This window comes from Phocoena phocoena, chromosome 6, assembly GCF_963924675.1.
Source record: "Phocoena phocoena chromosome 6, mPhoPho1.1, whole genome shotgun sequence".
In the NCBI taxonomy this organism is placed as follows: domain Eukaryota; kingdom Metazoa; phylum Chordata; class Mammalia; order Artiodactyla; family Phocoenidae; genus Phocoena; species Phocoena phocoena.
The window spans coordinates 15,417,907-15,432,452 of record NC_089224.1 but is presented as its reverse complement, the minus strand read 5'-3'; the positions used below and the strand labels follow the sequence as shown (position 1 = coordinate 15,432,452).

General features: G+C 48.7%; 1 protein-coding gene across 1 annotated transcript; it reads right to left on the bottom strand.

Annotated features, from left to right (window-relative positions):
• Nucleotides 1-2,891: 2,891 nt before the first annotated feature.
• On the bottom strand, nt 2,892-14,234 carry LOC136124993 (tumor necrosis factor receptor superfamily member 10A-like). Its single transcript, XM_065879853.1, has 9 exons — nt 14,100-14,234; nt 10,670-10,772; nt 9,740-9,853; nt 8,933-9,044; nt 7,894-8,153; nt 7,331-7,362; nt 6,692-6,868; nt 4,395-4,470; nt 2,892-3,205 (listed from the first exon to the last, which is right to left on the bottom strand). The coding sequence occupies exons 1-9, from the start codon at nt 14,232-14,234 to the stop codon at nt 2,892-2,894; spliced, it is 1,323 nt and encodes a 440-aa protein (XP_065735925.1).
• Nucleotides 14,235-14,546: the final 312 nt, after the last annotated feature.

Sequence of the window (14,546 nt, the reverse complement as noted above, 5' to 3'; positions counted from 1 at the left end):
TCTGACGAAAGAAGCTGCTATGTGGTGTGCAGCCCTATGGAGAGGCTCACAGCACAAAGACCCAGGGTAGCCTCCTGCCAACTGCCCCCCAAGAACTGAATCCTGCCACCACCTTGTGTGTGAGCTTGGAAGCTTGTCCTTCCCCACTCAGGTCTTGCAGTGACCGCAGCCCCAGTCTTGTGAGACCCAGAATAGAGAACCCAACTACGCTGGGCCTGGATTCCTGATCCATAGAAATGGTGATGTAATAAAGGCTGTGGTTTTTAAAACACTAAGTTTTAGAGTAATTTCTAGTAATACGGGCTTTTACGTATCCTGCAAAACTGCTCAGGTTCATCCCAAGTGGACTGTGAAATAAAGCCTATTGACCATGGAATATCACCCCTAACACCTTCACCTTCTCACCCCGCAGGCTCCAGGAAAACTTTGACAGACACAGAAACAGATGGAGGCCCAATCAGACTGCCCAGTTCAAGGACGATTCAGATGATTCGATACAAGGGCCTCATACAGGCAAAATTTCTTTTCAAGAATTTAAAGTAATTATAAATTCACCTCTTACTCCTGATTTGTGATCTAAAATATTTTTCTTCCCAATCCTGATGTAATATGTAATAACTCACAGGCAGGGGCAGTGGCAGGAGGGGGCCCAAGGGAGGGTACAGCTCTGCCCCAGCACCTTCACTGTGCGGGGGGGACAGGGGAGGGACCATGGGGCCTCCCAGGAACTCTGGTGGGTGGGAGAGCCAGGGCCTGAAGTCCAATGGCAAGGGAATTGGGGCTCCATGAGGTTGCAGGGCTGAGCCACTGGGCCCACTGATGAGGATGCAGAAAGCCCAGCAGGCACAGAAAGGGAAGGTGGCCCAGGAGGCCCCCAGGTGAGGGGTCACAGAATGACCCCAGCAAGCAGGGCCCCACCCCACTTCCCAGCAGCTCTGTCAGAGCCGGTCTGCACGTCAAGGGAGCCCAGCAGGCCCAGGTGTGGCCCAGAGACATCATCTGGGGAGGCTGTGGGGAAGCTGGGCCAGGCTGGGGTCCTCCCCCAGGGGAAGGGCAGGGAGGAGGAGCTGGACTCCAGTCCCCCAGGAACCTGGCGCCCGGAAATCCAGAGTCAGAGCAGGAGACACACCCATGCAGGGCGAGCTTGAGCCCGAGGCATAAAAGGGAGAAGGATGGAGCGGGTCACACAGCAAGAACACACACCCCTGCACCCGGGTCACTCAGCACTGTTCTACAGGAGGACAGGAGGATGGAGGAGAAAAGCACACATAAAATTATATAAAATTGCATATTTAATTTGGTCACGGATTCATAAAAATGCATATTTATATAAAATTATAAAATTTTAAATATAACATTGCATAATTTGGTCACAAATTCATAAACACATGAGTATTTTGTACCTAATGATATTTCTTGTATTGCTTGATATTTCTAACAAAATCTTCAAGAAGGGGTCCTCTCATTGAGAAGACACTTGAACAGACATCCAATTTTCAAGTAAAACTTCAAAAGTATCATATCTAAACTGGCATAAAGCAATATAGGATGCAAGTTCAGTTCTTAAATATTCTCATCGGTAAAACACACAATAAACATGCGAACAAGTGAATATAGCTGACAGACACTGGCAAGGCTAATACTTTAGACTGGCACTCAAGGAAGTCTTCTGAGAAAGGGACAAGTGAAGAATCCATTTATATTTCCCACTGAAGATGAAGGCAAAGTGTCCTGCACAGAAGGAACAGCAAAGGCAGGAAACACCTGACTTCCAGGAAAGGGAAGGACATCGGGGCCAGGGGCATATAGCACCAAGACCACAGGCTCGGCCCTTCTATAAACTCAAGTGGACTCCACATGCTGTATCCTGATGTGCCAATTCCAGGTTTGGCCACGTTAGCCACATCAACCTTAGGGAAGACAACACACAAAGCTTTGAGATGGAACAGACCAAAAACCCCTGAGAATTGCTTCCACCATTAAATTATCCTGCAGCAGTTGGAACACTATGGAGAAGGGTTTAATGGCAGAAAGATATTTTTAAAAAGCAATAAAAGGACCAAACCTTAATATGGCAGCCATTTTTGGTCAGTTCTCACAGTATTTAAGAACTGGTGTTTGTGTGTGAGTCTCTTCTGCAGAAGGCCATGAGATCCTTTATATAGCCAATATGAACAGGAGGAGGCCAAGGCATGACAGCCCAGTTCACGGACACCAGATGCAGGGCTGCACGTGGATGCCACTTCTCCTCACTCTCTGCTCAGTTGTAAACTCCTACCTATAAAAAATGTAAATAGTCGCACAGCTATAAAATTGACATGTTTAAAGTGGGCCCTGGAGAAGTCACCAGGCATCCGAAAGTGACCAAACTTCCTTTGAGGGAGAAGATGCTATCAGTGCTCTCCCCACAGTGGGCTTTTTCTCCTTTCCTTTTTTTTTTTTTCTTTTGCTTTTTTTGTTGTTGTTGTTTTGTTCTTTTGTGCTTTTTTTGGTTGTTGTTTTGTTTTTTTTTGCCTCGCAGCTTTTGGTATCTTAATTCCCCGACCAGGGATTGAACCTGGGACCTCAGCAGTGAAAACGCAGAGTCCTAACCACTGAACTGCCAGGGAATTTCCTCCTTTTGTATTTCTAATCATTTTTGATTCCCAGCTCTCATCCAGGTAACCCACATAAACAACCTAGAAAGTATAGTTCCAAAATTTTTTTTTACACTTATATAAATATATATATAAACATAAAAGTACAAAGATTCACAATATGTTTGCACTTTAATGATGTGTATTATGTTACCCATCATTAAATGCATACATAGCAACATGAATGACACATACAAATAACAAGTACAAATGAAAAGTGCGAGTCTATCAGGAAAGGCTGAGGTCCTCAAACACTCAGGACACAGCAGAGCCTGCTTCACCATCTTCATAGACATACTTTCCCGAGTCCAGCAGGTGGTCCTGAATTGTCTCCTTTGCCAATCTTTGCCCCAGCTTTTCCAAGGCGTCCAGCAGGGTGTTGACTGAGGCCTCCCGTCCCTTGTTGCTGACCCAAGTATCCAGCATTTCATACAAGGCATCCCGAGGGACCCGGACCCCTTCTCTGACCAGAAGGATCTCATTTTGCGTGAGGCCCAACTTCCTCATGAGCAAATCCCAGGAGTCACACGGCACGATGGTTGCAAAGTCATCAAAGAACAGCCTCAGGCCTAAGTTCGGGGAAAGTCACAGAGACAGAGTTGGGACAGGCTTCAGAAAGGGCAGAGGACCCTCAGTCAGGCCTAGACCCCAGGGTGGGAGCTGAGGAGCGCCCCCTGCTGGTGAACCTGCTGCTCTGCGTCCCTGACATGCTTCCCGTCAGCAGAGAATCAGGCCACACTGCCTGGGCCTCACCTGTGCCCAAAGCACTGCAGGGAGTCCAGGTCTCCAGAGAGTCCTGCCCTAAGCGGGGAATGAGGGCCCACCAGGGAGGGGAGATGGACGTCATGGAGGGAGAAGGCAGTCTGTGGTAGGAGACAGAGGGCGGGACACAGTGGTGCAACAGACCTCAGAGGAGGGCACCTGCCATTCTCACGAGAGTGAGGTCACCTGGCTGCCACCTCTGCAGTGGGGACAGAGCAAGGGCCTGGAGGGAGGAAGGTCTCTGGCCTCACGCCCAGCTCGGCCTCGCTGACTGACACTGTGGCAGAGCTAGATGGGGACAGACTCGGAGCAAGAATTTAACCCATAAAATGGAGCAAGCACCACCCACCTCACGGGACTGTACTGGGGATTCAATGAGACGTGTGTGAAATGCAGTGCACACCACCGTCCATAGGTACACAAGGTGGGCCCCGGATACAAATTTATATTTTCTAACAGCTACACTGAAAAACGTAAAAAGTAACGAGTAATAACTAATTTTCATAAAATAGGGTACTAACTCAATATATTCTAAAAATTTTCATTTCACCATGTAATCAATATACAACAAACTGTTAATGAGACATATTACAGTCCTTTTTCCTACCAATTCTTTGCAATACAGTATGGAGTTACACTACAGCTCATCAGATTTGGCCACAGGTCAGATGCTCCACAGCCTCCTGCGGCCCCTGGGTGCCCTGCTGGATGGCACAGCCCCTTAGATGCCTCAGGGTGGGCCAACCTGGCCCTGAGCAACAAGGGAGGAGGGAGGATGGGGGGCAGGGAAGGACAGGGAGGTGTTAGGGGACACTGTTAGGGGACAGAGGGGTGCAGGGTGGGGAGAAGAAGAGGGTCAGAGAGGGAATTCGAGTCCCAAAGGTCCAGTGACAAGCCATCCCTGCTCTGAGTTGCCCTAACAGCTATCGGGACGGCAGTTAGGACACTGTCCCTCCTCCCTCCACTCCTGCCCCAATGCCCAGGGAAAGCACTCACTTTCAGTGGGGTCTGCACCGTTTGCTGGAACCAGCAGCCTTCTTCTCGTGTGAGACCCTTCAGCTTCTGCTGGTTCCTGTAAAACACAGTGGAGAACAGACTTGGTCTTAATCAGGTGTCCTGGGTTCCAGAACTGAGCCTAGCAAACATTGTTCTGAAATTCTGGCATATGCAGCCATAAGTGAAACAAAAACACAATGTAGGATATTTGAAGGGAGAAGACAGAATAGTCATTATTTGATATATGATTGTATTCTTACAAAACTCTAATGGTTTAGCAACAATACTTAAATGTGAATGTATGGATGGATGAACGTTAAAAATTGTAGCAGATAATAAATTATATAAAGAATTACAAGAGTCAGATAAACTCATAAGGTTACAGAACACTTGTAGTACAAAGACACAGCCTCAACAAGAAATAGGAGAAATTTACCAAAGAAAAACACACATCTATTTGAGGTATTATAAAACCCTTGACTTGAAAATGCTACCTCTCTTCATAAGAAAAATACAGAATATCTAAAAGATCTCAGTTCTTCCTAGATTAATTTATAAATTAAGGTTCAAAAAATTAGCAGCTAAATTGAGTATAAGGAATGAGATGGTAACTCAGAACAATTCAGGGAGCTCCTCATATCTTATTTATCACAAAATAAATTCCATTTAACTTTTTTTTTTTAATTTTATTTATGTATTTATTTTTGGCTGTGTTGGGTCTTCATTGCTGCATGTGGGCTTTCTCCAGTTGCCGCGAGCCGGGGCTACTCTTCGTGGTGGTGTGCGAGCTTCTCATTGCAGTGGCTTCTCTTGCTGCAGAGCACAGGCTCTAGGTGTGCAGGCTTCAGTAGTTGTGGCACGTGGGCTCAGTAGTTGTGGCTCGTGGGCTCTAGAGCGCAGGCTCAGTAGTGGCACACAGGCTTAGTTGCTCCATGGCATGTGGGACCTTCCCGGACCAGGGCTCGAACCCATGTCCCCTGCATTGGCAGGCGGATTCTTAACCACTGCGCCACCAGGGAAGTACCTCCATTTGGCTTATAAGCTCTATGCTACCAATCACATCATTTTAAAAAAGCCTACCTGGGCTTCCCTGGTAGGCCCGCACACCACGAAGAGTGGCCCCCGTTTGCCACAACTAGAGAAAGCCCTTGCACAGAAAAGAAGACCCAACACAGCCAAAAAAATAAAATAAAAAAAATTAAAAGCCTACCTCCACAACGGGAGAGGCCACAACAGTGAGAGGCCCGTGAAATTACCTAAGAAATTAGAGAATTTTATCTTCTGTTTGATGAAGGACCTTTTTTTTTTTTTTTGCTGTACACGGGCCTCTCACTGTTGAGGCCTCTCCCGTTGTGGAGCACAGGCTCCGGACGCGCACACTCAGCAGCCATGGCTCACGGGCCCAGCCGCTCCGCGGCATGTGGGATCTTCCCAGACTGGGGCACGAACCTGTGTCCCCTGCATCAGCAGGCGGACTCTCAACCACTGCGCCACCAGGGAAGTCCCAATGAAGGACTTTAAAAGCTCTGAGCAATGAAAAGTAAATGTATCGACAGATTTAATTAGTTAATATATAAAATTCTGCACATTAAAATACTAAACCAAATGAAAAAACACACATGCATGTACTCACGGGCACAAGAGCATGTCTGCTTAGAAAGACTCTTACCAGACAAGACAACAATCATCTCAAAATAATCAAAACAAAAGAAATACAAGTTTAAGTCCGTTTCTTGCTTGTTACCAAAAAAGAAATATATTAATGTCATATCAAAACTATTGAAATGATATGACCCCAAACGTCTGTGTGTGTGTGTGTGTGTGTGTGTGTACAGTAAAAAATACTTCTATACGTTGACAAAGAGATTCTACTTCTACTAGGAAGCCACCCCACAAATATGTCTATTCATTGAGACAAATACTAATTTTCAAATAGATTCAACTTGATAATAATTTTGAAATAAATGTGAAATTCCTAACGTGATGAGGAATGGCTTAAAAGCATGTAACAATCACACAGAAAAATATCATGTAGCTTTAATTCCATCACTGAACAATCATGGGAGGGACCACTCTGGCTGTTCTAGACACCAGGAACGTGGTGAGAACAAGACAGATGATAAGTAGCATAAGAGCTTCCAGTCGACCATAGCAGGGGGTGGGCTCCCTTCCCCTCCATGACCATGATCTCCCTCCATCACCACTTCCCCATGGGACAGGAGACCTGACCAGCATCGGCCCTTCCCTGTTTCTACCACAGTCCTGGGCAAGCAGAAGGGCCAGGACACCACACTCACCAGCAGACGCTTTGCTTCCCCCTGGGACTGGGCCGTGGCATCTGTCGGCTTCACCTGCTCTTCTGCCTCCTGCTCAGGGACCAGATCAATCAGCGAATCTCTCTCGATCAGCATATTGTTGTGGGCATTGTCCAGAGCCCCAGGACCTCTTAAGGGATGTGAGCGCCGGAAGAGGACCTTGGGAAGGCAAAGAGCTGACTCAGGAATCCATACCCACAGATCCATGTAGTGTCTGCGGGGGACATTGTGGGTTTTGCCTCCCCACCTACTCCCATGCTGTGCCCCCCAGGTGGGTACAGACTCAGCATATCCAGGGCTCTGCTGATGGCACCTGGACCCTAGTGCTGTGCTAAGGGGGGTTTCAGCACCCCTTCCTGACACCCTCCATGCCCCAGCGTGCAACCAGGGTTATGGGGTGAGGGTGTCTCACAAGCAGTAAGAGGGACAGGGCTAGCACTGTCAACCAGCCTTAGAGCTGCTCTCAACAGGCCAGTTGCTCTCCTACTGTCAGCCCAGAGCTCCTAGGCCACTTGAGAGAGCCAGGGACAACAGCATAGGACAAATTGGGGACCGTGTCCACCCAGGGCCAAGCAGTTACTGAGGGCCTGATGCCACCAGGTCCTGGAGAAACCAACTCACTTTGTCCAGGCACTTAGGTTCCACGCCACGACCTAGAAGAGAAGAGGCATCCACCTGAGCCGTGGGGAGCGCCCTCTTGCAGCACCTCCCTCCCCGGGGACAGTGCCAGGGACAGGGTGTGGGCTGGGGGCTCAGACACTGAACAAGGAGCCCCGGGCCTGGTGACAGGGAGCGGGCCATTCCAAATCTGGAGAACCCGCGGGGAGGGAGAAGAGAAGGGGGAAATGAAACCCATGTAAAATCTCTGTGGGGTTCTGCTGGACGACGCTCTCCCCTGACTCTTGTCACCCAGTCAAGGTGCTGACCACCTCTCTGCCCTGGCTGGGGGTCCTAACGACATTAAGAACTGACCCTGCTCCCCGCCCACCATACTTGGCCAGGGGGAAGAGGGGACCGTCAGCTGAGATGGGGGACTCATGTGATCCCGGCTTCGTAGGAGCAGGTGAGGTGGGAGGCGGAGGGGGATCCCGGGGAACAAGATCAGAGCCAAGCCAGGAGGAACAGGAGGATTGGGGAGATGGAGGAGGGCGTCAGCACCTCCCTCTTCCCTACCAGAACCTCACCTTGAATGCAGAACCACCAGAAAATACATGGGAGCACGATCAGCACCAGCAGCAGGAGGACACCGGCAGTTACAATTCCGATCACCAGCTGTGAAGTGTCTGAGGAGGAAGAGGGAGTGGTGGACAGTCTCGGGCGCGTGGTCACTGTCTCACCAGGAACCGGGGCTTCCCCACTGGCTTGGGTACCTGATTTTCGGTCCACACATGTGAGGTCACTGAAGGGGCTACAGGGCGTGGCCACGACCATCCCATCAGGGCACCTGGGTACAGACACAGGGAGGACATGGAGGGGATCCGTCAGGGAAAGCTGGCCAGATGAGGAGAAAGACGGAGAAAACTCCCACCTGGGGTACCCTGACAAGACAGTGCAGGAGGGACGGACTTCCCCTGTCTGCAGGGCTGGGTCCCCTCACTACCCCTTGCTGGGTGGGAGAAGGATCTGGGCTTGTGCACTTCAGGCCCCAGGGCTCCTGCTGAGTGTTCAGAGCTGCCCCTTCAGGAGCTGGGCCCCTGGGACGGGGGATCTCATCCAAGTCAAGGGTCAGAAGGGTTTGGGCACAAGCCAAGCCTCATCCTCCAGTCAAGCTTTAATACAAGGATCCTCTTGTCCTCCACCTGTTGACTCTTCCTACCAATCACAGCCAGCACTGGAACATCAGAGAAGAGCTAATTACTATTGGCCCCTACATCCCCAAATAGGAAAGATTCAGATCTTATTGGGGAACAAGGGCTGGATGTGAGGCCAGCTGAGTTGGCTCAGGTTTTACGGGAACCTTGAAGGAGCACACATATGGCCTCATTATGACTTCTGTCTGTGGTAGACACTTGTCTTTCTAGGCTCCTTCTGAGGAGGTGTGGGAAGGGGGCCCTGGGGAAGGACACACAGAGGAATGAGGAGGGCTGCTGCATGCTCAGGAGACCCCACAGGCACAAGGGCGCCCTGAGGAGGTAGGAGGGGCTGCATGGAAACCGGAGAAAGGGGTACAAGGAAACTGGGGGTCTCTGGGGGTTGGGAGCCCCCTAGGCTCCCATGTCTCACCGGGTTCTGCACTTGTAGCAGAATTCAGGTGCATCTTCTCTACGGAAAGTGCCAGGTTTGCACTGACACTCAGTGTCCTTGGTTGAGGTGCATGGACTTTTCTCTTCTTCCCCTGGAGACCAAAGATAAGGTTTGGGGGGTGTGCTTCCCTCACGTGTCTCTCAACCATTCTTCACCACCCAGATCCCCACCCACTCAGTTCTACTCAGTTCAGGAAGTAATTTGGGGGCCATTTTCTGCAGCAACACACACAGACCATCCAAAGGACAGCCACTGTTCACGTGTCACCAATAGAGGCATATGAAAGGGACCATGCGTCATTACAGATCACATCAGGATTGGGAAGAAAAAGGTTTTAGATCACAAATCAGGAGCAAGTGCCGGGGTGGGGGTGGGGCAGGGTGTAATATGAGACACTCTGGATGGAGAGGACCTGGCCCAGCTGGTCATGAGAGAGGCTGAGATCCTGGAGCAGAAGTCACAGGGCTCACAGGGGCCCGGCCCAGAGCCAGACTCGCCACACAGCTCAAACCCAGCCCTGTCCCACTCACCCAGGCCTCCCATGCTGTCACTAACCAGCCCCTCCGTCAAGGGACACATTACTCCCCCCCTTCCAACTGATGCTCTGAAAGACTTCCCTACCAGGTGGCATACGTTATACAAATAATTTCTGTTTTCATTTATTTTACTGACCTAAGACAGGGTAGGATGAAGACCTAGCTGGGCTGGAAATCAGGTTTCTGACTTCCCGTTCCATTCAAATCCCATCTCATCACCCAACTGTAGGCACGGGGACATGTCCTGTACCTGATTTGCAAATCTTACAGAGTAAGCAAGAAGACAGGGTGTTTGAATAATTGGTGTAATCCACCTTATCCGTGCACGGCATACAATCTCCACTGGCTTCCTCCATATAGAACCCTGGGAAGGAAGGGAAAAGCTGGTGAGTAAATCCCCACAGGATTCCCCGAGGCTGGCAGTGTGGACAGGGCTGCCTCTTTCGGCCATCAGTGGAATCCACACAGGGAACTCTCCTTGACCTGGCTTTAATCTTTTGATTCTACATCTACCACATACCTTAGACCAGTACTGTCAACAGGAATATATTACAAGCCACACATAAAAGTCACATTCATAGTTGGCACATTAAAGAGTAAAAAGAAAGAGGCAATATCCAACATAATATCATTTCAACATGTATCAATATAAAACAGTGAGATTTTTACTTACTTTAATACCTCACTAAAAAAATAAAACTCATGCTCCCTTCACAGTATTCAGGGTCTGTGGCCTCCTCCCACCTGTCCCGGTGACCTCTCCACCCTCCACTCACCCCAGCTGCCCCCTAGCTTTGCTCAAACAAGCCCAGCCCTGCCCCCTGGGGTGACAGTTCCTGGGGCCCTCTTAGGAGCACTCTACCTGGCTCTCTGCACCAAGGTCACCATCCCCAGGAGGCCTCACCAACCCCGACTCTGTCCCACCCATCACTCAATTATCCTCACGGTTTCTATCTCATCTCTCTGACTGTCATATCTGTCCATCTGTCTGGGTACCATCCTAGGAGGAGGGTTCCAGGAGGGCGGGGGCCTCGTGCCCTCCACTGGCACAGCGCCTGGCACATGGAAGACTTCCAGTAAATGCCTGTGGAATAAGAGCCGGGAACTGCAGGAATCAGAAGACCAGAAGGACATGAAGATAAGGGTGCGGTAAGGGTTGGAGATCAGTCTTAGAATGTACCTGGTAGACACTTCTCTGAGAGGCTGCGTTTCAATCCCTGCGGGGCAGTTAATTGCTGGTGAAATTTTTCCTGCCTTATGGGCATGGCTGAAGCAGCCGCAATCTGTGGAGACAAAGCAGGGACAGGCATGAGTGGCTTCCAGACTCTCATCCCTCCCAGGATGTATCCCACAGTCCCTTGACCACAGCCTGCAAAACGAAACAGAACTGGGGCCTTTCGTCCAGCTATAAACTCTCATTCTTTTCACGTTTGTCCCCTGGCCTTCTGTGCTACCAAGTAACTTACACATAAATTTTTTTCCTGGTATTCCTTTCTCTTATAATAAAATAAAATATGTTTATTCCAGAAAGCATGGGCAAGGAAAAATTCTTTATAAGAATACAGAAACCACAGGGATCCCCCCAGTTAGAGAAAACATCCATTATTTTGTGTCTTTACTTCTTCTATTTGACCATATGTGTAATACTCTCAGGCTCTCTCTCTTTCTCACGTGCGCGTACGTGCGCGCACACACATTTTCACAAATGAGTCATACTATGCACACACTTTTTCAAAATCAGGATACAGGATCACAGTTGAGTAATGAACTTTCGGCTTTAACTGGACAAGCTGTCCTGGAAAGGAAGCTGTTAGCGTTCCACATAATGAGTCACAAAGAGGAAGAAGAAATAGCGACACAGGGTTCTGAGATGAGTCTCCATGCTAACAATGACACAATGGGGCCAGTCGAAAAAATCTGAATGGAGTCTGAGGATTTGATGAGGATTAACGTGTTGATTTGGTGTTCTGATGTTGAAGGCTGTGTTGTAGTTTTGGGGGAGAATGTCCTCATTTGTAGGAAATATACATTCTTCAGTCATGGGATCTATCATATCAGCAGCTATTTTTCACATGGTACAGGAAAAAGCGGGGGGGTTGCATAGTCTTTGCAACTTTGCTTTAACCTGGGAGTGACAAAATAGAAAGTGAAATTAAGGGAAAAAGAAGAAAGAAAGAAAAACACTGTTAAGATGGAAACAGCTTACGTCGAGCCCAGTTCAACTGCCTGGATCTAAAAAAGATAAAATGCAGCTCTCTTCCACAGAAAAGTCTGTCAAGTATTTGGGGACAGCTAAGCCCACATATGTCCTCTAAGTCGTCCCTTCCCCAGGCTGGGCCTCCTCTGACTCCCCACAAGTTGGTGGAATCTCCTTCCCCTGCCTTCACAGTCCTATTCCCTCTTCTCTTTCCTGGTTCTCCTCTCACAGGCGCTCTCCCTCAATGTTTTATTATGAACATTTTCACGCATCCAACAAAGTTTAAAGATCTGTACGGTAAACTCTCATATACTCACCACCTAGATTCTGTAACTAATATTTTGCTATATTTGCTTTATCACATATTTCTTTCTTTTTAAAATTAATTTATTGAATTTTTATTTATTTTTGGCCGCGTTGGGTCTTCGTTGCTGCACGCGGGCTTTCTCTAGTTGTGGCTCGCGGGCTCTAGAGCGCAGGCTCAGTAGTTGTGGCGCACGGGCTTAGCTGCTCCACGGCATGTGGGATCTTCCCGGACCAGGGCTTGAACCCGTGTCCCCTGCATTGGCAGGCGGATTCTTAACCACTGCGCCACCAGGGAAGCCCCATATTTCTTTCTTTATCTATCCCTCTGTCCATTCTCCTGTGTCTTATTTTTATGATGAAATTCATGTCTGCAACTCAATACTTCAGCATTGTCAGTAACTTGAGCTCCATATTTCTTTACAGTTTTTTTCAGTGTTAAGATTTACAGAGAAAGAAATGCACAATTCTTAAGGGTACCATTCAAACAGTTTTTAAAAACACATACACTTGGGAAACCCAAACCCTCTATCTAGATCCTGGAAATTAGCATTACTACAGAACATCCCTTCACACCCCTTTCTAGGTTACCCTAGTCTCCTATGTGACTCCAAGAGGAAGTGGCCTTCATCAGATGGAGGAAGGTCTCTTCTGCCCTGATATAATGAGAGGTTTTAGCATGACAGGGAGGTTAAGAGTTGCCGAATGCTTTTTCTGCATCTGTTAAGCCGTTCATATAGTTTTTCTCCTTCATGGTGTTAGCATAGTGAAAAACACTGACTCATTTTCAGATGTTATTCCTGTGACTAAACCCACTTGGTCACGGCATGTTTTCTTCTTTAAATATTCCTGAATTTAGTTTACTATTTGTTTTGTTAAGGAATTCTGCCTCTGTTTTTAGGAAGGATATTGAAACGTATTAATATTTTTCTTCTTTTCAAATGTTTTTGTCAGGTTTCACTATTAGGGTTCTGCTGGGCTTAGAATCTACTGAAGAACTCTTATGTTGTCTGAAAGAATTTGTGTAAGATTTTTGTCAGTTCTTTTACTGTTTGTATTTTTGCCCCCTCCCCTGCTGCCTAATCTGGGGTCTCCTGGTCATCCACTCCCAGTCTCAGAAATCTCATGGATCCTTGAAAACCTCTACTGGCACCGAGGAATCAAAACCACAGCACTGCGGTGCCCCATTTTTACTTCTTAGACGAGCAAAGAATGAAAGTTTAATGTGGCAAAGGTGTAGGGAAACAGGCACACTTGTGGACTCTCGGTGTGAGGTAAAATCGTCCAGCCTTCTTTTGGAGGCCACTTTATCCTTATCTAAACAAACGTGTAAAATTATCTAACCTGCTGACAGCAGTTCCACTTCTAAGGAGTTACCTAACAGACAATGCACATGGCTACACGGATACTTGACAGTGCCTACAGGCACCCAGAGCCATTCATCGAGCCGTGTTCAACATGAATCCTACCTATGATCAACTGATAATTTAAAAAACTAATTCTATATTTTTTTGTGAATACAAAACGTTATTTCTTTTCTGAGTTTTAGTACTGATTTGTACAATGAAAAGTACACATTTTCATGATTCCTGTAACCTTGTTAGGCCCTTAACTTTTTTTTTTTTCCTGTGAACATATGAGAAACTTCGAGAAGAGCCTCAAACAACCAGAGAAAGCAGTGGAAGGAGGCACATTTTTTTCCATAGTGAATTTCTTTAGGCTGCATGCTGATAGTGGTAAATCGCCCCCAGAGCCTCCAGCTCGCCTCCTAAAGAAGTGGTGAGAATCTGGTCCCAACTGTGGGTTGATTGATGGTTTCTACACAGCACCCATAAATTGCAACAAACAGCAAGCAACGTTAAAGGTTGCTTCCCTTTCAGGGAAAAGGAAATTCAAAGGTGCTTAAGGCAGTGGTGGGGGAAGGCAGGGGCCTACACGGTTAATCGATTTACAAAGGACACGTTTTAAAAGTTAAACGTAGTGCAAAATAAAAAGAGAGAAAAAGAGAGAAAGAGTGAGGGGGATCGGAGGAAGGAAAGGGGAAGAGAAAGAAAAGGCGATCTGTCAGTCACTCGCTGATGCTCTCCTGGGACCAATCTGGAGGCCAGACCCTCCAAGGACCCGGAGGCGGAGAGCGGGCTCTTCTTCGGGGCCGCAGGTAGATGTTGCCAGCCCCGGATCCGCACTCCGCCACCCCCTCACCCCCTGTACTTGGGCTTCGCCCGGGTGGGTGCTGCCGGGACATGCCCAGCCGTACCCCGCCCCCCTCGCCCCCGCCCTTTCCCGGCCACGGAGCGCGCCATCTGGAGCCAGGACTCGCGGCGGGAACTCACCGACAGCAGGACACCCAGGACGAAGAAGATGAGAACCAAGGGGCCCCGCAGCCGAGGCCTGGGACCGGGGGCGCGCCCTGCCCGGGTGCTCGAGGTGGCCTGTGTGCTCTGTGCCCGCTGCCCCGTGCGGTCGCGGGGCGCTCGCTGTCCAGGTCGCCGCGGAGTGGCCATCAAGAATGAAAGTGTGCTTCGTGGGGCGCGGGACCGTCCCCGCCGCCTGTGCG